The 24,945-nt window shown below is 47.4% G+C and overlaps 1 protein-coding gene across 2 annotated transcripts in view; it reads left to right on the top strand.

Moving 5' to 3' along the window:
* ADAMTS17 (ADAM metallopeptidase with thrombospondin type 1 motif 17) overlaps positions 1–24,945 on the top strand; it is a 336,180-nt gene that overhangs the window by 203,377 nt on the left and 107,858 nt on the right. For both annotated transcript variants that reach the window (XM_045795391.2, XM_087856712.1), the window contains exons 13-14: positions 4,751–4,917; positions 13,056–13,183. In XM_045795391.2, coding sequence (XP_045651347.2) covers positions 4,751–4,917; positions 13,056–13,183 — 295 coding nt within the window. The remainder of the gene's footprint in view (positions 1–4,750; positions 4,918–13,055; positions 13,184–24,945) is intronic.

The raw sequence follows: 24,945 nt of genomic DNA, 5'->3' as shown, positions 1-24,945 counted from the left end.
ATACCTACTTGACTGGAGATCTTTAATTCCTCACATGGCTTCAAGTCACTATCTAGCATCCTTTCATTTGAACCCTGAAAGACTCTCTTTAGTGTTTCTTGTAGAGCATGTCTGGTAGTAAAAACAAAACATAAAAACTTCCTCAATTTACCTGGAAATGTCCGAATTTCTCCCTCATTTTTTGAATGACAGTTTTGCTAGATATAGAATTCTTAGTTGATAGATTGTTTTTTTTGAGAACTTTGAATCTATCGACCTACTATCTTCTGGCCTCCAAAGTTTCTGATGAGAAATAGGCTCATAATTTATTAAGATTCTCTTATATGTGTTATATTGCCTCTCTTGCTGCTTTCAAGATTCTCTGTTTTTTGACAGCTTAATTGAAAAGTGTCTCAGTGAATTTATCCTGCTGGGACTTTGTTGAGCTTCGTGGATTTGTAGATTCATGTCTTTCTTCAAATCTGGGAAGTTTTCAGCCATTATTTCTTCGAATAATCTCTGTTCCTCTCTCTTCGCCTTCTGAAACTCCCATAATGCATATGTTGGTCCTCTTAGTAGTTTACTGCAGGTCCCCTCTCTTCACTTTTCTTCATTCTTTTTCTTTTCACCCCCCCGACTTAATAATTTCTATTGCCCTATATTCAAATGTGCTGACTCTTTCTTTTGCCTACTTAAATCTGCTTCTCAACCCACTTGGTAAATTTTTCATTTCAGTTAAATTGTATTTTTCAGTCCTGGAATTTATTTTTCCTTTCTGTAATTTCTATTTCTATTGATATTCTCATTTTTCTCATACATCATTTAATTGTCTTTACTTATGTCATCCATTAGTACTTTGAGCATTTTTAAGACAGTCGTTTTAAGTCTTTGCCTAATAAGCCCAACATCTGAATTTCCTCAGGCACCATTTCTGCTTATGTATTTTGTTTCTTGGAGTGGGCCATACTTTTCTTTTGTGTATTTTGTGATTTTTTTGTTGAAAACTAGACATTCAAATCTTATAATGTAACTCTAATAATCAGCTTCTCCCCTTCCCAGGATTTGCTGTTTCTTTGTTGTTGAAAGGTTTCTCTGTGCTGGGGATCAACCTGAAGTGAAAGTACAAGGTGTTTGCAAGTCTTTTCTAGCCTCCATCTTTTCCGGGGCATACCTGGTGGCTTTCTAAATTTTCTGATATGTGCAGGTGCTTTTGAATGACTTAATCCTTGCGTTCTGGCTCCCAAAAGGGGAAAAAGAATTTAAAAATGTATTGGTCATTGAAATTCTCTGGAAGTCCCTTCCGCTCATAGGAGTTGCAACAATGGTGGCCACACCTTCTGTTCCTGAACCTCAGAAATCAAAAGCAGCACTGAACAATCAGAACACGAAACTCCAGTGTTTGGAGAATAAGGTTCTTATTGTCCACCCTGGCTCTAGCCAGCCACACCAGGCTCAGCGGCCTGTCATGGGGCTGGAGTATGGGGGATAGATAGCCACTACCACAATAAAGGCTAAAATGTATCTAAATTAACCACAGCTTGCTTACCAGCCAAGCTTTTTCCGGGAGGCTGCATGCTTCCAAATAGACTCCAGAATTTCAAAATAGTTACTTCAGACAGTTTTTTGCCAATACAGTTGTTGTCTCAGTGGAGAGATGGATTCCTGGTACTTCCTCCTCCCCCATCTTCCCTAACTTTTCTCTCTCTCTCAATCTTTTTAAGGTGAATTCTGATAATTCACCTCAGTCTACTGTTCGTCAAAGACTAGCCATGCAAGGTTCTCTGTGTGAGGCTGCAGAAAAATAGGAGGAAGACAGTAATCTAGCTCACCGTTTCACAAGATTGCTGATAAGCAGTATAACAGAGACCGAAACAGGGTCAAGAGAGGCTCCAGGGAGGAAATAAAAAGAGGCTGCAGGGGTGGAGGTGGCCTCAAGGATGGATGGAGAGTTGGAGGCGGGGGAGGTGGGGAAGATGGGGCAGTGGGCTAGGTGAGGGGCTAAAAGGGGACTTGCCCGTGGGAGAATGTTGGACAGGGAGAAGAAACAGGGTAAACAGAGTTCAGGAGGAAAGCACGCTGAGGCACATGAGACATGGGTGACCCCCCCTCCAGGCCCACTTCCTGCTAGATCCAGAAATTGTCTTCTCAGGTCTGATCTCTCCGCATAAAGGTAGTTGGTTTATGAGGGTCAGTCAGATGGAAATCTGGACAAATCAGTTGTTAGAGATGCGTACAATGGAAGCTAAAATATAACTTAGTGACAACTCAGGAAGTTCATTACATGAGGTACACAAATCTCTGTTCACACCCTAACTGGAAAACGTAGCTTTCTTCGTTTTTCTAGAAACCAGTTTTTATTTGCATTTGTATTTTTGACGTTTTAATTTGTGTTTTGGAACTCCATTCTAGTTCGGGTTAGATTCCTAATCACTTCAGGAGTTTTTGCCCCGTATTCCCTGAGTCTACAACTAAATTCAGTGAGGCTGCATCTGATCTTGGGTCATCTGGTGTAGCAGTTGTCTAAGGGCTGCCATAACAAACTATACTAACTGGGTGGCATAAACAACACAAATTTATTCTCTTTTAGTTCTGGAGACCAGAAGTCCAAGATCAAGGTCTTGGAAGGGTTGGTTCGTTCGGAAGGCTGTGAAAGAGAATCTGTTCCATGCCTCTCTCCTGACTTCTAGTGGCTTCCTGGTGATCTTTGGCATTGCTTAAAATGTAGAAACATCACCCGGATTTCTGTCTTCATCTTTGCATGGTGTTCTCCCTCTGTTTCCATCTCCAGATTTCCCTTTTCTCTAACAGTACTAGTCATGTTGGATTAGGAGCTCACCCTGTTCTAGTATGATCTCATCTTAATTAACTACATCTGCAGTGGTCCTCTTTTTAACTAAGGCCACATTCTGAGGCACTGGGGTTAGGACTTTAGCATATGATTTTACGATGGACACAGTTCAACCCATAACTTCTCACCATACAGCATCTGCTGCCTCACCCATATCCCTTCTGTGGTCCCAGCCATGGGAACATGCCTGTTGCAGAGCTGTCCCTTCTGCTGGTCCACATGGCTTTTCCCCTCTTTCTTCCACGCTGTGCTTTGTGGCACAGGAATCCATTCATCTGTCCACACTTGACACTCAGGCCCAGGGCTCTTGGGGAGATGGTCTGAGACTCTGTCTCCCTAAACATGCCATGCAGTCATTTCTCTGAGATCCAGCTGCCTCCCTGGTGTTCTGGGAAGGAAAAAGAACAAAAGGTCTCTCTGTTTTCAGATCCCATAAACCTTAGAGAGGTTTTGCTGCTTCCTAACTTGGAGATCAGAACTCAGGGCCCCTCTCCGGAGCCACCAATGTGCATAAGCTCTCAAGGCTGCTGCCGTGCCCAAGTTAGGGAGAGGTTGTCTGGGAGTGGAGCCTTTCTTCCTGCTCCAGACATTTTCTCCAACACATTTAGTAGGCCAGGAACCGGGAAATGGTGACCCATGGACCAAATCTGGTACCCCACCTGATTTTGTAAATAAAGTTTTATTGGCACACAGCCATGCCCTTTTGGTTATGCATTGTCTTTGTACTACACTGGCAGAGTTGAGTAATTGGGACAGAGACTGCATGGCCCACAAAGCCAGAAATATTCACTGTCTGGCCCTTTGCAGAAAAAGTCTTTAGACCCCATGATGACACAAAAGCCTAAGGACTTCTGCTGTGATCTCTCTCCCCTGAAGCAGTGATCATAGGGTGGCCTCATTGTCTAACTACAAGGAACAGCAAAGGAAGGAAAAGAAATACTCAGTATGAAATGGTTATTGTGTCAAAATATTGTCCTGCCAACAGGTACGCTCAATTTGTGAAAAGCCATTGGGCAAAACAGTTGTGATTTGCGTTCTTTTCTCTTGGGTGCTGAATTTCAATAACATCTCGGGGAGAAAACAATCATACTCCATCATGGTGATTTTGGCATCAGGGAAATGAAGGAAAACACTGAGGTTGCTCAGGTCAGGTCCTGTGAGGACATCCCAGGGCTTCATGGAACAGCTGGGCAGACTGACATTTCAGCCAGCCACCAGTGCCCTGCCGCTCCTCCCCAGGGCCCCTCACACACATGGGCTTGGCCAGAGAACACAGCTGGGTCTCCAGAGCTGCTTAGAAGCCCTGTCTAAGCACAGAGCCTCTGGGACCCAGGACACGTCTTTGACCTCTCATGGTCTCACACTTGCCCAAGTACCCAAGTAAAGGTTGCAGAGCTGGGATCTGGCAGGTCTCTACCCAAAGCCATTGAACAAATGAATGAATCATTCTGATTCTTTGCATTACAAAGTTAAATGAGAGCTATTTACTCATCCTGAAACTTAGTGACTTCCAGAGTGGACCTAGGAGCCATGTAAGGGTCTTTGTTTTATAGAAGACCAAACCAAACCAAACCAAAGAACCCACACACACTAAAAATTCCCCTTGGGCTTTTCAGTGTTGCAAACGGCCAAGTTTTAAGTTCAGATGAAAGACACAATTTGCGGATCTTGCTGAACTGATACCGTGTTCTATTTCCAGATGACCCTGATTTACAGTTCTTGGATGCATTTTTTGATAGCTCACTTAAACATGCCGTCAGCATGGGACTGGGATTGCTGAGACATAGTATGGAAGAGCGGAGGGAGGTGGCTTTGGAAACTTTGCCCGGCCCCTCCCCATCCTGGCAAGAGAGGCAAACACCAAGCCCCCCTGCACTTTCCACAACACTGTTTGGTTAACACAGATCTGTCTCTTCCTCCTAGCCCTGGGCCCGGAGGCACGCACTGCCTGGGAGCCAGTGTGGAGCATGCTGTCTGCGAGAACCTGCCCTGCCCCAAGGGCCTGCCCAGCTTCCGGGACCAGCAGTGCCAGACACACGACCGGCTGAGCAGCAAGAAGAAGGGCCTGCTGACAGCAGTGGTGGTTGATGGTAAAGGCATATGGCACGTCCTTTCACAGTGGCCCCCCCTTCTCCTCCAAGAATGCAAACACCTCCTAGGAAACCCCACCGGGCTCCCCCTTCCCAGCCATCCATCCAATGGGATGCTGCAGTCCTGCTGTGCCAGTCAGCAGTGGACTGGCTTCTCGAGCAGTGGGGTTGAACTTGGATGACCCAGCTCTGGGAGATTTCTTAAAAGCAGCTGTGAGGCAGGCAGCAGACCAGAATCGTCCTGCACCCCCATTTACAACAAGGCAGGGGTGCTGGCAGCCTGCCACCTAGTGCCATGTGCTGGGGGGCCCAGGGCCAACTTTGAGGAGAGAGAGGCTCTGCAGGCGCAAGACGGTGGGTTTCTGTTCTGCTCTCTCTCTTTCTGACGTTGATGCTTTCTTGCATTTCTTTTCTTGGTTCATTTTGGGTTGGCTTTCACTCCTTGACTAGAGTGTTTGCAAAAAGAAGTTTTGAGGACAGTTTACAACTCAGACATGATGTTAGGCACAGGTTACGTTTTCCTTCCAAGACCTATCTCCCAAATCAGGGGACTCTGCCCTGTGGACGATTGCAAGCATTTCCGGGGGACTGATCAAATTCTAGGTGGTATATCATGACTGTAGGGTTTGTAATGTTTGTTTATCATTGATAAGGACCGCCTACCTCCCTCCCCCGCCATGGCCTAGTTCACAGTCTTTTACACTTAAAATTCTGCTCATCTTCAGGAGATAAGACTGTGGTAATGATGACGATACAGTCCTATTTGTTGAGCACACCACAGGCCAGGCCCAGGTTAGCTCTGCATACGTCATCTCAATTAATATGCAGAACAAGCCATGCAAAGATGAGAGGTTACAGGTTACATGACACATGGACGTTCCTGCAGCTGATAAGAAGCAGGGAGGGACCCCAGTTCCGGAGGAGCTGACTCAGAAAATAACCAGCTATCATCTGGCTTCCAATTCTCCAGTAAGACAGAGAGAGCATGACTTCATAAGTGTCGAGTGAAGAGGCTTTAGTAAGAACTGCAGTGATTGAGCCTGATTTTTACCAGCTTCTGAAGTCTTTTGCAGGAGAATGAGGGTCCTGTGCCAGGTCTTAAGTTTCTTCCTTATGGCTTGAAGAACCTCTGAAATACACCCTCTGCAGTCTGCTGTGACAAGCTCACGTGTGCGCAGCTGGGCAGTGTAGCCCAGGCATCACAGGGAACGATGGCCCTGGAGCCGCAGCTCTGAACCCGGCAACCGGACCCATCAGCTCCAAACCGAGTTGTAAAGTAACGTGCGATGTTCTCAGTCGCGGCAGATACTACCAGCCCACTCAGCTGTGGGCTCAATTAAAAGCCTCGGGAGCTCCCCAGAGTTTTTTCCTTTTTAAAAAAGAACACCCCCTTTTGGAGCTGTGTGATGGGAGGTGCACCGTCGCCTAACCGAGGCTTTAGGACAAGCACAGTCTACATACCCTTTTCTGCAGACGAGGGAGAGAGACCCGCCCTCCCAAAAGGAGCGTGTGCAGCTGGAGGCAAGGGCTCACGCAGGACCCTCGCTGCTCTCTGCCTGGCCACGCCTCTGATGCAGGAAGACCCAGGAGGCTTCCATCTGTCTTGAGCACATTCGGACCCCTAATCGCGAGAAAGCGAGCCCAGGCAGAGGCTGCCCTGTTTCCAGCACCGTGGTGGGTTCTGAGGAGGAGCAGCCTTGTTTCCAAGCCATCAGCCATCCCAGCGTACTGGATGGAGACACGTTAGGTCCTGGGTCATGTCCTGTCCTGCATGTTGGGAGCAAGAAGAGGTCAGATCCAAGAGGGACTCACCCCATTCCCGTTTCCACTCAGCTGTGCGCACAGCATTGTTATTCTTTCCTCGGTCTGCTTCAGCTTTGCGTGCTGCTCCTTTATTCAGTGCAGAAATCCCACTTAAATGTCTGGTTTTCCACAGATTTCTCCAAGTCCAGATTAAACTTCTATTTTACTTGTAACCACTTTTGGATCGCTGAGCTCCTCAGGTCCCTTATCATCTCAGGGGCTGAAACGGATGTCTGCCCCGGATCCCCCACCCAGGAAGCTTCGCAGGCCAGCACCAGGTTCAGAATGTGTTGTGAGCCACTTGCTTTTCATTCCTCTCTACCAAAGCAATAAACAACTACCGCCAGAGTGCGGCCGCCTTTGATCTGAAAAGTGCTACCCTGTCTGATGAGGACAGCTAATGGGCAGTGAGCATTTTGTCTTTGAGGGAGAGACCCCAAGTTCAGGCCTTTGCAAGGCTAGCTTGACACATCCCCCTCTGGGGTGGAATTGTCATGACTTCTTGTGGACTTGGTTTCATTTCCCTCTCAAATATAAACAGAAGCCAGCATTTTTAAAAGGAGCATTTCACAAGGATGAAAACAAAATAACAAATGACCAATTCAGAGGGCGGGGGAAGAATACAGATTATAAGTTTGTTCCTCTCAAAAATCAGCGTATAAAAGGTACAATTCTAGCTCAGCCGTGATGGGAACGATTCCTGTGGTTGGGCTCTGGGCTCTCTCGAAGCCCATTATGACTGCCCTATTCATAGCATTGCTATCACTGTGGAATTCTTTGGCGAGTGACGCACGGTTCAAGAAAGGGGAAGCTATATTTTTTCTTTTTTCTCTTATTGAAAAAAAAAAAAAGAATTCTTGCAGAGGTAGATTTTCCAAGGGAGGGCTCAGGACCACGAATCCATACCCACCTCCAAAAGAAGACAAAGGCTCTCCTTAGAAAATAGTTCTAAGCGGGAAGGCCTTTAGACAGAAACCCATGGAGGTGGCCTGTTGCCAAACCCACCCCATTTCTGCTTTCCCCGTGGAATCTCATTTAAGTGGAAACCTTCAGGAGTTCAGTCCTTCCTGCCCAAGCCAGCAGGCCACATGCCCACTGAAGTGTCGGAGGGCTTGGCTAAAGCCGTGTCTGGACATGGAGGTGCATTCCCAGCTCCTCCTGGGCATGGCAGAACCCACTCTGGGTCTGAGCCTTCCAAGGTTTGGAGGGTACGATGGTTAGGGACTCCCTGACTCCAGTTCAGCCAAGCTGACTGGAGTTGCCTAATGAAAAAGAGAAGTCGTTGCAAAGATGCAGGGTGTCTCAGATCCCAAGGGCTGGGCCTAAGGACAGGGCCTCTGAAAAATTCAGGACCCTCTCTCCATGACCACCACTGTTTGTGTTTATAAGTCATTTCTTCCTGTTTCCAACTGAAAACTGGCTTTCTCGTGACTGGTCCACATGTAGGCTGATGGTTAGCCCACAACACCTTCATCCTTTCTCTGAATCCTCTGGGGCCAGATGTGGCCAAAGCATTTTTGGTGTTAGACAGGTAACAACAGTGCATCAACCATATATTACTTAATACTCCCAGTGGGGTCCAGGAAAGCACCCCACAGTCCAGAGAAGCACACGGATGTCTCTACCAAGTAACCCATGAATGGTCTCTAACCGGGATACTGAACACTACCAACAGCCTCATGTCAGTCAAGGCTGGTTTTGCCGCCAAATGTGTTTGCCACAAATATAAGAAAATGCCTGCAGTTTTCAGAGCTTTTTGGACTCCTGAATTGTGGAGAAGGGAGCACAGACTTCTTTTGGATTCATCAACCATGAGTGGACACAGGTGCTCTAAATCTGAATTTTAGTCCTGATTTTTCAAGAGAGAGAGAGACTCTGGATTGGTGCACCTGCGATCAGGTGGCCACTCTTAGTCCAATCAGTTGAGGCCTCATGAAGTGTAGCTGTGAGGTTGTGATGGAGAGAAAGACTCTGATTGGTACAGCTATGGTCAAGTGCTTCTGCCGGTCCAATCAACTAAGGCCCGGCTCTGGAGTCATGGTGGGCAACTTTGGGGACGGGACTGAGCAGCCTCCTCTGTATCCCCCACAGATAGCCAGACAGACCTGGAGTGAGCATTTGTGATGGGCTCAAAATTCAGTGCTGTCTCTTAGTAAGACCTTGTAACCACTGGCAGAGAGAGAACAGCAAGAGTGCTAAGAGCCACAAGTGTCCTCTTCACCATGGAGGACCAGGGGAAATCCTCCAAGCCTCCACTAAGCAGATAAGATAATGTGGCTCTCAAGCCCCTGAGCTCATCTCCCCTGCCCTGTCTGTGGTTTCCCCATCCAAGCATAAGTCCTGGCAACAAGTCAGCCACTGAGAGACCAAGAACCACACCAGACAGTCCAGCCTCAATTAGAATTTCATTTTGGCACCCATCAGTCATGTAAGAGGGATGCTCCAAGCTTCTTTCCTTGGAGTGCATGGTTATATAACTCTTAAGAAGATTTCACTTCCTTCTGTACTACTAAGAATGTAAGACACTATACCCAGAGGAGAATCATGGCACCTCGTTAATCTGGGGATTAATTGCCCACCCAAGGTAGCTTAGAGAGGAATATTCAGAGAATTTTGAGGGGCTCCTCCTCAAGTTTTATAAAGGTTATCCCGAGTCCCTTTGGGAGATAGTGGTATACCTCCCTAGAGGTGTGGGGGGCCCTAAATTCTGAGCACAGACCTCAGAAAAGGAGATGAATGAATGGAGTTTCAGCTGAGCAAAGGAAGGAAGGGTTACCCCTGGACTCTGTTCTGGAGTCTGGGTGCTCCCAGGCTGCCCAAGCCAAGGAGGACAGTGTCTGCAGGTGGGAGAGTCCAGTGCGGGTGGAGTTGAGGGTACCTGCTTGCCTGGGGTCATGGCCAAAATCCTTCCATCTGAGAATCTCCACTTTCCTGATGTTTATAACAGAGCCCAGATAAACAATCTTCATCCCCTCCAAGTCTGGTCTTTCTAACTTGCCACAAAATACCCTCTACTTTTCTACCCAAATCCTATTTCAATTTCTGCTCAAATCAGAGTATACACTCAGAAGCCAGAAACATTCATGAAGCTGGTGGTTTGCTTTCAGCAACACCATTTTTCCTCTTGGTATTTTGGGCCACCAGAGTTCTCTGTTCAAAAAGAAAACAGTGGTGGTAGAAAAAAAACCAGTCTGGGACAAAGAGGCCGGGGTCTGGCCCTGCCAGTTAAGGGACTCTGGGTAGCCATGCACCTTCTCTGAGCCTCACATGCTCATCTATAAGATGGAACAATGACCACACCAACCTGAAATGCATAGATACTACTTAGCATGCTGCCTTTTATACGGTAGATAATTAATGTTATTTATGATTTTATCAACATCACCATCATCACCATTATTGCTGCTATTGAACAGATCATTTCAAAGCTCAGTTATTCCAGCACTTCAGTTTAAAGGTAATTAAAATCCATAGTTTTCAAATTGCTTGGACCAAGGGACCCTTCCTTCCTTAACAGTGCAACATTAGAGGAAGTCCAGTGTGTGAAGAAGATACACTCAGACTGGGAGCTATGGTGCTTCATTCTCTCAGTGGTTCCTCAAGGTGCTCACAGGAAACCTCAGGGTCCCAAAGAGCACCTCAAAAATTTTGTCAAATGAACCTCCCCGAACCTGATCTCAGTTTATACTTCAGTTTCCCATACTTCTTTCACTGGCTGCTTCCCTGGGTCTTTCTGTCTAAATGGAGGGACAGCTGCCTCTAGCCTGCTACCTGAGGACTTAGCCATCTCTTGGTCATTCCTTCAACTGTATGCCCTGTTCTCTAACAGCTCAGGGTCATCTTATGGGACTTTTCACAGTCTGCCTCATCTGGGATTTGCTCTGTACTTGCCCATGAGACTACCAGGGCCTTGAAAAGCATACAGTACTCATCTTTCTTTCCCAGCAGTGCCCAAAGAGTGCCTTGTGTGATGGAGGGACTCAATTCCTGCTTTTGAATGAATAAACATTAAGCATCATTACTTTACTTACCTGGGAAGTTGTTCTTCACAGCAGTTTTCCCCCTACCTCCACAACTAACTAGAACAAACAAGTTGAACGTTTCTACTGAATCTTTGTACCTTCTTTCTGGTGTTTTAAGGCAAGACTTCCCACTGGGCATGTTGGTCAGCAGAGCTCTGTGGGAGAGGAGCTATGGAAAGCTGCTGAACATGTTGGTGGTTTTGTGACTGTCATTCAATCATGAAAGCCCCAGAGCCTGGGTGAGACAACCCATCTGCTCTGACAAGAACCCTCCAGCTGGAATGCCAAGATCTTCTGAAGCCAAGTCAACTCCAGAAGCCTTTCTCTACCCCTGGCTTTGCTCATTTGAGACCACTGGAAGGACCAAGTACGGAAAATGACCCAATGGTAGAAACAAAGGGCCTGACAGAGGCAGCACAAAAATGTTGGTGTTTCTCTCTCTGGAGGTTTCTTTGCAAAACAACCACATTAACGTCATTAGAATTAGGGGACCCGGAGAGAGAAAAGGGTGAATTCCTCTTTCACGGTCATATAGAGAACAAAATCCATTCATTTGTTTAAAAATAAGCTTGAAGTTTTTCTCCTAAGATCAAGAACAAGGCAAGGATTTCTTCTTTCACTGTTCCTTGTCAACATCATACTGGAAGTCCTAACTAATGAAATAAGACAAGAAAAGGAAATTGAAAATATACAGATTGGGAAAGAAGAAATAAAACTACCTTTGTTTGATGATGACATGATCCTCTATGTAGAAAATCCAAAAGAATCAACAAAAAACAACAACAAAAGCAAAACAGGAAAAAAAAAACCCAAAACCTCCTGAAACTAGTAACTAAGCAGTTATAGCAAGGTTGCAAGATATACAGTAAATGTACAAAAATCAGTCACTTTCCTATATACCAGCAATGAGCAAATGGAGTTTGAAATTAAAAACACAGTACCATTTACATGAGCACCCCCAGAATGAAATAGTTATGTATAAATCTAACACTGTATGTACAAGATTTATATGAGAGAAACTCTGATGAATGAATTAAAAGAATTAAATGGGGAGATATTCCATGTTCATGGATAGGAAGAATCAATATTGTCAAGATGTCAGTTCCCCCTGACTTGATCTATAGATTCAGTTCAATCCCAGTGAAATCCCAGCAGGTTATTTTGGGGATATCAACAAACTGATTCTAAAGTTTATATGGAAAGAGTAAAATATTTACCAAGTCCTTCTGTGAGCCAGGTCCTTGGCCTGGCCTGGGGACAAGAGATAAAAATCTCAGTTCCTTGTCTTCTAAGGTCTCCCAGTATAGTCAATTCTTCAATCTAAAGATAATTAAAATCCATCCCTTTCAAATCTTTTAGCAATGGAACCCAGCTTATAAGAAATATCCTCTTGTATATGGAAGTTGCTCAAACAATTATAAGACAATAGGATAATGGCTAAGGGCTCTGATGGAGGTGTATGCAAAGTGCAGCTGGAGATTCCATGTCAGAGATGGCATGAGAGGAGAGAGTTCTGGAGTAGAAGCTTCTGGGGTGATAGGAAACTTCCAGAAAGCTTTGTGCAGAGAGGGATTGCCAGGCAAAGGAACAGCCGAGGCAAAGGCATGAGAGCTTGTCATGTTCTAGGAGCTCACTTGGTTCCAAGAGCAGCAGAAACCAGGGTTTTCATCCTGCCTGTTGACATGGCTCTTACAAGTTGTCCTAGAGGCCCCTTTGTTCCTGTACTTTACTCCAGCTCAGTTTCTTCCAGGACCTTCTTGCCACATATCACATTCCCTGCAGCTTTTATCCAGCAGTTGGTGGAGCACTGAGCATTTAGCAAAAGCCACTGCTATAGAGACATCCATAGGGCCACACCCCCTCCTATCCAGAGGCATTCTCATTCACCTTCTCCCCCTTTCTCACCCCCACAACAAGAGAAGATCCCAGGCTTTCCCTTGATACATAATTCAATTCATTTAGAAGTTAGCACACCACAAAATGTTCAGCCTGGTATTTTTAATGCCTTAAGGAAAAGGAATACCATACCTTTGGAAAGGAGCAAGAGAATAAGGTGAATAAAAGCCCACAGAGCCCTCACTCATGTGCCTTTCTCCATATGCTATGTTGAGTGTTCCAGGGGGGCAGGTGCATGTCTCTGAGGAACATGTGCTGGGTTTCTGTGACCTTTATTCCATACTGACCTCTCATCCTCTGGGCCACCACCCACATGCACCTGCGCCCTGCTGGCTCCTCCCCCTCATGCGTCTGCACCTTGCATGGCCCATTAACCCCTTCCTACATCAATGTCCACCTTCCCCTTTCCCTCCTCAGATAAACCATGTGAACTCTACTGCTCACCCCTCGGGAAGGAGTCCCCGCTGCTGGTGGCCGACAGGGTCCTGGATGGCACACCCTGCGGGCCCTATGAGACCGACCTCTGTGTGCACGGCAAGTGCCAGGTGACGTGTTTTCGTTGTGTCTTTGGAGGGGAGGCTCCCTCACCCCCAGAAGGTTTCCAGGGCGGGGAGGTGGCACAAAGGTCTTGGGAGGCTTGGAGGGGGGATGGATCTTCTCAAGAAGGCACCAGTGGTCATATCTCCTGCAACCTGGCACCCCTCCCTCCCTCAGCAGCGACGGAGCATGAAGCCCACCCCCAGGCCAACTGGGAGCTGAGGTGGCTGGGAGAATAGTGACAACATAATAATCTCAAAAATCTTAAAATAACTTGAGTCGTTCTGACGCAGGGCAGAACAGGTCGAATACTAAGGTCAAGCTAGAAGATGCATAGGAATATGTTATTGGACAAGCTATGCTGCATTTAGCTACCAAAGATAGAGCAGAACAAAGCTGACTCCTTCACAGGTAGAACCCAGGGAAGTCCCTATGCCTGGCTTGGGGAGACCACGCCACCCAGTGCAGTATAGTCCCCAAAGCCATCCTGGTGTTGGATGTCTGTGACTCATTAGAATGAATGACAAGTATCATTTAAGAAGACAACAGGAAGCTCCCAGCAAGGAGGGCGGGAGGGAGGATGGACGGAAGCTCATCTTCCACCTGTGTTCAGCCTGCCTGAGCTGGGGACACACCTGAAGCGCAGCCCTCCCGAGGCAACGCTCCCCAGCTCAGTGTAACAGGACTATTTCTCCATGAGAATGGGCATCCCCCTGATGTGGGATTGGGGTAGGGAGTCAGGAGGCTGTGTATTTCCAGTGCTCAGAGAACCACAACTCGGGTAATGCCCCCCTCTATTATGCCACATGTGCCATATTTCCTGATGACCCAGTTGGGGCTGCACCTGTCATGAGAGAGCCTTCCAGCACAGACACGTGCTGCCCTCGTGGCAGAGGCCAGGCTCCCTCAGCCATGTCCTCAGCAGGTGAGCCCAGCAGGAGCTGGGGAGAGGCAGCGGCTGCCAGAGCCCGAAGCAAGCAGATGGGTAGCAGGAGAGCTGTGCATTTGGCACAGAAAGGAAAACCAGGTGTTGCCTCCGATTTCTGCTTTACCTTGCCTGGCCTCCATAGACCTGCACCTACAACGTAAGAGTAAGGAAGGAATGCACTCATCGAGGGCTCCTGAGCGGCCTTCTCATCTTGCCAGTTGAAGAGAAGCTGCTACTAATGCTTTGGGGTGCCCACACCCCCCAAAGTCAACACCCCCATCTCTGATGCTCAGTTTCATGGAAATATTAAAAACATTTGAACAATTGTAAATTCCACGGGTCACAGGGGAGAGAAACTGTCATTCCCCCAAACTGTACTGGAACCAGAAACCTGCCTCTAGGCATGGGACCCACTGACCCCATAAGGCAGCACCTCTTGCTTGTTCTCTCCGCTTCCCGACGCCTGGCCAAGGGCAAGACAGATGGAGTCAAGGGGAGAAAGGCAGGAAGACACAGACACAAACACAACTTCTAGGGTAGTTCCTGTGGCCATTTCAACCCTAGTGGATTTTTTTTTTCCCCTGCAAAGTCCAAACTAGTCCCAAACTGGGATTTTTCAGGAAAAAAGCTTGACATGATCCAGACTCCTTTGGCACTGCCTGGCTTTGTTATCAAATACAGATATGTGTGGGTGATAGGCACTGGGTGCCCAAGAGTCTTGGCAAGGCGTCCTCCAGGGGAAAGAGGCAGTGACGGTGGTGGAGCTGGGCCCTCAGGGCTGCGGTGTTGTCATGGAGAATGTGTGGGGCCTGGGGCGATGTGAACACAGGTCTAATGGTTGTCGCTGAAATCGCCAGCATTTCTCTGTAAACCTGCCAGCAAGTCAAGTGCAGGATTTTTTTTCTTTGCTAAATTCTGCACTTATACCGGCCATCCTACAGCACAACGATGAACATTTCCCTAGGAACGGTTTTCTGAGTAAAAGCACTTGCACCCCTTCGAGCAGCACCATTTGAGCCCCCTCTGGGCTCTTGCCAGCGTCTCTTGCAATGTTCTTGCCAACGTGCAGGCATTTCTAAGAATCCTGAAGTTTTCTGGCCGGGTGGTCGGTATTAAGTGGCCAGACATGATTTCAGCTCTAAGTGATCAGTGCCAGTGGGCCCCTTCTGTGACCTTGGTTCTACCCATGCTTTTCAATGAGGGAATCTTCCCTGTGCCATGACAGCAAAATACCCAGTTTTTCAGTCAGAACCGCACAGGTGAGATGCCATGCAAGGTCTCCGATAGCCTTCAGTCTATGGGCATCTGAGCTAGAGCCTGCCCTGCACTTGAATGTGATGGCAGTAACGTGGGTACACTGGCCTTCCCGCTCCCAGATGCCACTGCATCCCTGCCTGCCCCCCCAGTCTATCTCTCATGCCTCCACCCCCATCATGGTCATGGTCATTTACTGACCGCTGCACTGAGATGAGCACTAACTGAGCACCACCCCTCAACACGGGGGCAGAGAGTGGCCCCCTCATGATGTTTTGTGGCAGGTGGGCAAGTTCGTGCTCCTCGGAGCCTCACCCCACCCCTTGTCGGCTCTCAGCAGTCCCGTCTCCTCTGCATGGATGTGCCCCAGTGACCAGCTGCCTCCAGGCGGCCCACCGATCCCAGCAGAAGGACCACCATCCGGGTAGGTGGTGGCAGCATGTACGTGTAGGCCCATCACGTGATTCAGTCCTGGAGAGACCACTTGCTTCTTGACGGAAGTTAAAAATACCACCTGTGATTTTTCTAACCATTCTGATTCCTCAGAGAGAAGCCATAGAGGTTAAGTTTAGCCCATGAGAAGTCAATTCTCACAAGAATCCAACTTTGTAAAGTCACAGTTAATGAAGTTCTATGAAAAAGTTGAGCATACTTAGATAAGAGTAAGAAAAATTAGGGGGCCTGGGTGGCACAGTCAGTTGAGCATCTGACTCTTGGTTTTAGCTCAGGTCATGATCTCAGGGTCGTGAGATCAAGTGTGGAGTCTACTTAAGACTCTTTCTCCCTCGCCTTTGCCCCTCCCCCCGCATGCTCGCTCATGCTCTCTCTCATAAATAAATAAAATCTTTAAAAAAATAGAGTATAAGAAATTAAATACAAGTAGAATATTGATGCCTAGTTACAGTAATTGCCAAAGTAGAATATTCTGGATTCCTGTGGTACTTGTGAATGATTAAGGCAAGGAAAATTGGTTAAAGAGAAGAATAGTAATAAAAAAAAATCTCAGGAGTTTATTGAGCAGAGGATCTGTACTTACTCATCAATACTGTTACCTGATTATAATGAATAAAAGGTAGAAATCATCCACATTTTATGTAAGACAGCACTTTCAGAAATATTGCCATGGTTCACTTACTAGCTTTTTCCCCTGTTCCCTTCAGCTACAAATTTTGCTATTTTGGGGTGGCAGAAGGAGTTCTGGGAAATTTTGAGAAGCATGGTGACTAGTTGGTAGGGAATGGAGGGGACGAGAGGCTCCCAAACAGCATTTTGAGCAGATTCCACTAAGCTCCAAATAGCAGGCTGATTCAAACCATAATATGAAACATGGAAATACCATTTTATTCTGTTTTTATGAGGACTGAGTTAAGTTTCATTTCAGTGAGTCACAAATTATTTAACATGCTGAAATGAAACTTAACAGCGCTCATAAAAGTGGGAGTGAGTTTGGGAAAGAAACACAAACATTGTCTATTTTTCAGCAAGTCTGTATAAATGAGGGGTTCCATCATTCGCAATTCCTACTGTTGGCCTGCAGAGGCAAAGAAATCAAGTTCATACGTTTCTAATGTGCGACTTTGCCTCAGAGCTGCTGATCTTCAGTGGGCAAGTCAAACTGACCGACAGATCTGAATATACCTGAGACCAGGTACGCTTGGCTTTTCTTTAAGGCCTCACCAGCTTGTGTACACTTGTAGGCATCATACTCCAATTAGGGTCCCACTTCCATGAGATCCTAACCTGCATACATATCCTGGGCTTGACGAACACTAGGAGACCTTCAGGCCCTATAAGTTTCCTCGGTGGAGGGATTATGTCCGCTTATCTTTGTTCCCCCAGCAGCTGGCTTGGAGGAGAGCTTTTGATTACATATTGAAAAGAGAAACCCAGTGAGTGGACGCGTAGGTGGATGGGTCACTGGCTCTTAGGATTTCAGTGATTCTGGAATCTGGAGCCCATCTCAGTGAACAGTTTTCATTATCCAGCATTTACTGTCCTCGCATTTTGTGTACAATGGCCCATTAGGCAAGTGAAATTACAGATGGAATTTAGGAGGATTTTAAGACTCTGGCCTCAGAGCTCCCCCTGAGTAAAGAAGGGTAACAAGCATGCAGGAAAATGTACCAGGTATTTCAATAATAGCCTCTGGTTGCTGCTTCTCCCCACCTCATGACCCTGTAGCTGACATCTCTGCAGTGTGTGACTGTTGGTGCTGAACTACTGATAGCAGTGTCTAAAACTCTGAAGTCATTCCCTGCACCCATTCTGTCTGATTAACTTCCCATAGCAACTTCCGGGTTAAGCCGCCAGGCGGAGCCTCACATGCGCTCTTCTCCCATGACAGGACTCCACTAAACTAATGGTAAAGGCAGGATCCACAAACCATGATGGGGAAGAGAAGCAGAGGCCACCCTTTGTTTTGTTTTTTTTTTAAAGATTTTATTTATTTATTCGACAGAGATAGAGACAGCCAGCGAGAGAGGGAACACAAGCAGGGGGAGTGGGAGAGGAAGAAGCAGGCTCATAGTGGAAGAGCCTGATGTGGGGCTCGATCCCATAATGCCAGGATCACGCCCTGAGCGGAAGGCAGACGCTTAACCACTGTGCCACCCAGGCGCCCCCAGAGGCCACCCTTTGACCAAAAAAAAGATATCACCTCTTTCTGTAGGGTGGAAGTGGATAGAGGTTCCATTGTAGGAACAAAGCAGCAGAGGCCAGAGCTAGAACAAGTGGAGAGTTGCAATGGAAAAGAAAGCAGAATGCTTGAGGGTGTCTAGGACTTGGGAATGGAGGGTGGGAGTGAGATGTTGGCTGAAACTGAAGAGAAGGCAAAGAGTCAGACAACATGGCTGACCACGGCTGGCTCTGCACTTGGAGCTTGACGGGCTGTTGGGTAATGATCTTCACGCCAAGTATCCGAGGGCTCCTTTCCAAAGTTGTGTGATAAACTATTCAAAGGCTTCTGGAGCAGGTGCGTGACCTCTGTACTTTGCACAGCGCTCACCCTCCTGGGTTGGGGAGCAGACTCCAGTTTCCTTCCCACCAGTCCCAAACGGAAGCTTACCATGTGACACCTCCATCCCCAAATATAGAGCACCCTCAGTCTACCTTTTGGTGTCTCGTTCTCAAATATGAGTGGTCAGCCAGAGATCATCAGCTATTTGAAGAAAACCAACAACAGGAACAAGAAAGACCAAGAAAAACAGAGACACCGACCCTGGCACAAAACTGGGATAATCACAGAATTCTCCACAGCCAAATTATCAATCAACCACGGGGACAAAATAAAGTAATTTTGAGACACAGAAAAACTCAGAGATTTTAGTTTCCATTCATCCGTTCTGAAGAAATTACGTGTGGGTTAGCAAAACAAAGGTAAAGTCAAAAAGAAGAAGACAAGGACAGCAAGAGTTGGTGCATCTAACCCAGGAGCCCAGGAAATGCTGAGCCAGGTGCTGTCCTACTGGCCTAAAAGCCTTCAGTTAAAGTTAAAACAAGAGTCAGTGGCATCCCTCTAACAGAAGAGAATGAGGCATAGTTAGAAGATAGCTGCGAAGCGCTTTTCCTTCTGGCCAAAAGACAAAGCAAAACAAAACAAAGACCATCCAACCCTGTATGAGAAAGTCCCAGTTCAAAATAGGAGAGAATGGGGAGGAGTTGCTGGCAGGTTCAGGGCGCAGAAGAGAGAGGCAGAGGACCCATTCTGAAAATCAAAGTCTCCTACTCCCAGTTTACCGGGGGCCAAGCTTGGTAAGAGGCCATCATTCTTACGCATTAATTAACACCTATGATGTGCTTAACACCGTGCTGGTCACTGTGTTTAGGCACAGGGGCCAAGAATACAAAGACTTGTAAGAAACCATTTCCCTGTGCTTACAGTCTGTCCCAAAAATGAAACTTACTCATGCAAGACCCTAACCACCAAAGGTGAAGACATGGTTGAGAGCCAGGGAGATTTGGTTTAGACATAGCAAAAAGTACATAGGGTGGAACTTGGTTTATTCATTCATCAGAGATTTATTGAGCACATTCTATGTGCTAGATATTCAGTGGTGAACAGGACTGAGGGGGTCCCTGTCCCCATGCAATGTATAAACAGGAAACACATAAACTCACAAACATGGTTGTTCCAAGGACTGGTCCGTGTGGAGAAGAAAATGGTGTCATAGATGAGAGAGATTATAGCTGAGGAAGGCTGCGAATGGCATGGAAGGTCTCTCCCAGGAGATCGCATTTGTGGAAGAACCAGACTCGTGAAGGCAGAACAGAATGCCCTGGGCAGAAGTTGGCTCCAAGGCTGGTGGGTTCCAGAAGCAGAGGAGGGCTAGGTGACAGGTGCTGGAGGGAGTGGCCGTGAGGGCAGAGGCATCAGGGCCCCAGGCCATGCAGGGCCTGGCAGGTCGTGACAGTAACCTAGATTTTATTCTGATAGGAGTGGAGGGATGAAGCAGAGGAATGAAGTCATCTTGGTTATGGAGGGTTGGGTGTGGCAGGGCATGAGTGGAATCTGGAAAACCAGGTAGGAGGCTGTTAGGGCAAGTCATGTCACTGAGAGTCAGTGGGGCTTGCAACACGGGGCTGGGAGGAGATTGGGTTCAGTGTGCACTCGGAGGAGGAGGGAGGAGAGCTGAAGTGATGAGCAGGTGTGATGGTGTCCTATGGAGCATCTTGAATTCCTATGTGTGGAGGTTGACCACCAGGGGTCTTCTCATCTCCTTAGGTGAAGATTAATCTGGCAGCAGAGGGGAGGAAACAGGTACGATAGGTCATGTCCTGAATAACGAGGGTCTAAACTGGGCTGTGACCATGAGCTTGGAGAAAAGGTAGACACCAGAGGCTTTCAGGGGAAAATACCACCAGGTCAAAGAAGATGAGGATGGAGAAAAAAGGCCAGGGGGTGTGGTGACCAAGAGGTTGTCTGTCGCTGGTGATCTGTCAAACGGGCAGGATTCCGGGGGTAGAATCCAGATTTCAAGTCACTAAAGATGGATATTTCTCACTTCTGGGGAGAAATGGCCGCCCTGTCCCTGGCTCATTAGGACACAGTGCTGAGCACTAAAGCTTTTTTAGGCTTTTTGCGTGTTTCACAGGGTCTGTCTCTACCAAAAAGAACTTGTGCTTTTTCCACCTGTCCCCACCATCCTAAGCTTTTGACTGATTATGCCCAGGCAGTGTCCCCCCCCCCCCCCCGGTGCCACATACCCTGATTTGTTGGCAGAAGAGGGCTCCCACCTGCACGTGCTGACCAAGAACTTAAAAACATGCTTTGAAAGCTCAGAAATAGGTAGCAGGAATGCCTAGAGTATGTAGAAAAGTAACTGCTAGGGATCGCTAGGAAAACATGGGGATATTCTAGAGTTTATTGTTTGCAATTTCCTTTGGTTTGGTCATCTTGCCCTCTTAGAACACCAGACCTCATAAATACAGTTGTTAAAATTCCTTTAACATTTGGAATTAATTTTTTTTTTTAAATGGGGCGCCTGGGTGGCTCAGTTGGTTAAGCATTTAACTCTTGATTTCAGCTCAGGTCATGATCTCAGGGTCATGAGATCAAGCCTGGCATAGGGCTCCATGCCCAGCGTGGAGCCTGCTTAAGATTCTCTCTCTCCCTCTCCCCCTCCACTAGATCCCTAAAATAATATTAAGTGGAGTGGGCAGAGCACACAAAGCTGTCCCAGCCCCTGAGTGTCCTGAAAAATTAACTTAAAGGGTGAACCTGCATGCGTTCCTGTGTGTGCCTGATCTGGGAAGCTCCCTAGGGCAGACGGTGACCTGCTGCCTGGGGACGCTGCTTGATATTATGGGAGAGCCCACCTGTGGGTGAGCCCCTAAACACTGGCTCTCTGTGCATCTTTTACCAGGAGGGACAGGGGGAAGGATGTGGTCCTGCCTACTTTCTCCTTCCTTCTCTTCCTTTTTCAGAGAGGGCAGGGTTTTTGTGGAAGAAAAAGGGATAGAGGACAATTACCTATTTGGCCCCAATCTGATCAGACAGGTGGTAACTGTCCCCCAAACCTCTAGAAGGAAGGTGCCCTGTGTGCAGTCTCCATCTGTCCTGACAGCACTCACCTGTCACCAGGACCCCAAGCAGTGAGCCAGAGCAAAGGTAATTTTTTACCTCTGAGGGTGAGGTTACATACTCTTGTTTTAAGAATGGGGAAACTGAGGCTCATATCCAAATCTGTAATTATCCTCAGGATATGCGTTGGTGACCACAACCTTGAGCATAACATTTAGGGAAGAGAAGCTGATGGCCTACCCACCTGGGTAATTTAGCTCTAATCCGGAAGGCAGGTAGTTACAATTTGAAGTCATGTCTGAGGATGCCTTTGTTCTAAGAGGTGAAGTTTTAGCAAAGGAAGCTGATTTTTAAAATGAAAACAAGATGCTGCTTAGGAAAAGAGAAGAAAATAACAGAGCAGTTTCCCCCTGTATCCAGCCTTTGACGATTTAACAGGTAAGATAATGTGAATCCTACAAGCAAGGCTGTCGAAGTCTCCAGATCTGAGTTTCTGTTTCCTTGGTGGAGAGGTGTAGAAGTGTAACCCGCCTGTGAGTAGGACTGAACAGCATCCAGGTGATCTGTGAGGCCCTCAGTTGAGGGCATTTGCGGTTTTGTAACTAGACATTCTGTTATGATGGAGCTTCCCATGGATCATTTACTTGCTCTGAGCACCACCATAAGGGGGCTCTGCTTCCTGAGAGTGGAGGGGAGCCAGCCTGTGTTGTCTTCATGGCTCTGCTGGGCTCCCACACATCCCTCTAGGATGCCTCGGCCCAGAAATGCTTTAGCTCAGGGGTGACAGAGGAAGTAACAGGAGTTACTTCCCCAGTGGGAACTCACGTCTAGGGCCCTTCGGGGGCAGGGGAGGAAAGGAGGGTTACACACCTACTGCCCCCTCAGGACACAGAAGGCTTGGCATCTGACAGCAATGGCTGTCTCCTTGAGGATCTCTATCTCTGAGCTCAACACCTAGCACAGTGGTCTCCCAATGTGACTTGGGCCCCTAGTATCACCTGGGAACTCACCGGAAATGACAAATCCTTGGGCCCCATCCCAGCAATGGGTGACCTGCCCAGCCCTCTAGGTGATTCGGGCATGCTGGAGTTAGAGAACTGCCACCCCAGGTGATCTTGTGTCCCTGGGCCTGGGAGATCTTCTGTCCACCCTAGAAATTAACTACTGGTCAGACTGCGGGGAGTTGTTCCCTTTAGGCTATCCAGAGCACACAGAGCAAGACTTTGTCCAAAAGGGCATACCATCTTCATAGACTAATTTTAGCCCTCATGACCAACCAAAAAGTAAGCAGCTGGTCATGTTTCAGAAGGGATCCCTCAGTGTCTTAGATCCAGATCTAAGCCCACACTCTTCAGATGCTGTGTTTGGCCTCTTGAGAGGGAGAGATACTGATGAGGATGGGCCCTCCTGGGCTTGCCTGTAAACATCCTGGACTCTCAGAAAAGAGGCAAGTGCTAGCTCCATGCAGGACAAGTGTGCCCCGGCAGCCCCAGGGACATCAGGCCTTGCTGGGCTCCCAACTGACTTGGACTTCGTTCCCGGAAAAAAGGAAATCAACTCCAAACATTACATCTCCATAAACTTTGGATCCCATGAGGTCTGTCCTGGTCATGGCTTCGCTGCTGTGCAGACATGTCCATGTTCTTTATGCCGTGCCTTAGGAGCCATGACGAGAATCTCATGAGGGGTAGAAAATTGTCCCCTGACCTGCCTCTGCTTGTGTGGGGCAACAGCATCAGCCAGGATCAGCCACGAAGGCACCTAGTGCTGGTCTGGATGTGCGGGGGCTTTGCAAGTACTCACTTAAGCCAAGACTTTTCCTCATTACTTATCTCTTTCCCACCAAGGTCCTTCTTTCAGGGGACTCTGGGGGAGAAGTGGTTTGCTTATTCAGGAAAGTGTATGCTCTCATAAGGGCCTTTCCTCCTATTGAGTCCCTGTCCTGTTCCTTCCTGAAGTACCTCCCATACCTGTCCTTTCTGCTTCCGGGTGAATTCCTGCTCTGGTACATTGCAAACACATGCTTTGCTACTTGTCCTGATCTCCTAGCCAGACTTCAGATGGCCTTTTGAAATTCTAGCCCAGACTCTCCCCTCACATTCCCTTTCCCCCCAGGTGGCATTTCTCCTGTTCTTTTAGCTTCTTTATTCTGAACGTTTCTACATTCTTGCAAACCCAGCATGCTTTCAGAAGGAGCCTCACCCTCTCCAGAAGTTCTCCCAGTGATCCCCTGTCCTTGGCTGAGGTTAATCAGGGGAGATACCCAGCTGGTCCAGGGTTGGGAGGCAAGAGGTGAGGGACTGCTCCTGGCCCTGCCAGACAGCTTACTGTGTGGCCTCAGATTCGTCAGGTGCCATCATTGGGGCTGGGAGGGAAGTTGTCTGGACAGAGTGGGATGTTAACTTAGAACATCTAGAAAGTGTTTAATCAGGAAATTCCAACTGAGGAACCAGACAGGGAGTGGGTGGCCAAGCCAGAGACCTACTATTGCTGAGTGGGAGTGTGGTTAAAAGAAAATGGGAAGCCCGTGTAGGAAGAGTCTAGGGCTGAAAACACCTGAGAGATGGGGAAGCCACACATGATCAGGTCAGGGTGACATGAAAGAGGTGAGGGGTTAGGGGGCCAGAAAAAGGCTGGAGCTCTGAACAAACGGGAGCAATATAGAGGACAGCACACACATGTGTTGTCCCACGGATTTGGTTCTAGCGCCTTTGCTGAGCATGCTGGTTGAGCAAAATTTTGGATCTTGGCTGCCTTGGATTCGTAGCCTGCATCATTTTATACCAAGTAACTTGACAACAATCAGCCAGCAGTCCAGATCACGAATTTCGGCAGCTCCTGTAATGTGCTCCAGGTTCCAGGTACCCTGCGGCAGCTGGTCTACCTCCGGGCTACCCTTGGGTGTCCTACCCCAGCAAAGTGTTGCAGTCTGTGCCAGTTACCGTCTAGGTGTCCATGTGTCACCTAAATCTCCCCATCTCCTTCGGGTCCACTTACCTGCATTCGTTCCTTGCCTGACCTCTGACTGCTAAAGCCCCCCAGTCTGGCTCTTGACCTTCTTTCTACTTTGAACACATTTGAACTTTTCTTCTTTTTTTTTTCCAAATGTTGCTCTTTTTCAGTTTTCTTTTCTTTAATAATAATTTTTTATTATGTTATGTTAGTCACCATACAGTACATCCTTAGTTTTTGATGTAAAGTTCCATGATTCATTATTTGCGTATAACACCCAGTGCTCCATGCAGTATGTGCCCTCCTTACTACCCATCACCAGCCTATCCTATTCCCCCACCCCCTTGCCCTCTGAAGCCCTCAGTCTGTTTCCCAGAGTCCATAGTCTCTCATGGTTCATTCCCCCTTCTGATTACCACCCTTCATTCTCCCCTTCCTTCTCCTACTGATCTCCCTGCTATTTCTTATGTTCCATAAATGAGTGAAACCATATGATAATTGTCTTTCTCTGCTTGACTTATTTCACTTAGCATAATCTCCTCCAGTGCTGTCCATGTTGCTGCAAATATTGGGTAATCGTTCTTTCTGATAGCTGAGTAATATTCCATTGTATATAT

The sequence above is a fragment of the Ursus americanus genome, chromosome 28, assembly GCF_024610735.1.
Source record: "Ursus americanus isolate L20-20 chromosome 28, mUrsAme1.1.p, whole genome shotgun sequence".
In the NCBI taxonomy this organism is placed as follows: Eukaryota; Metazoa; Chordata; class Mammalia; order Carnivora; family Ursidae; genus Ursus; species Ursus americanus.
Note: the sequence above shows the minus strand (reverse complement) of the source record. Positions and strands in the feature narration are given on the sequence as shown.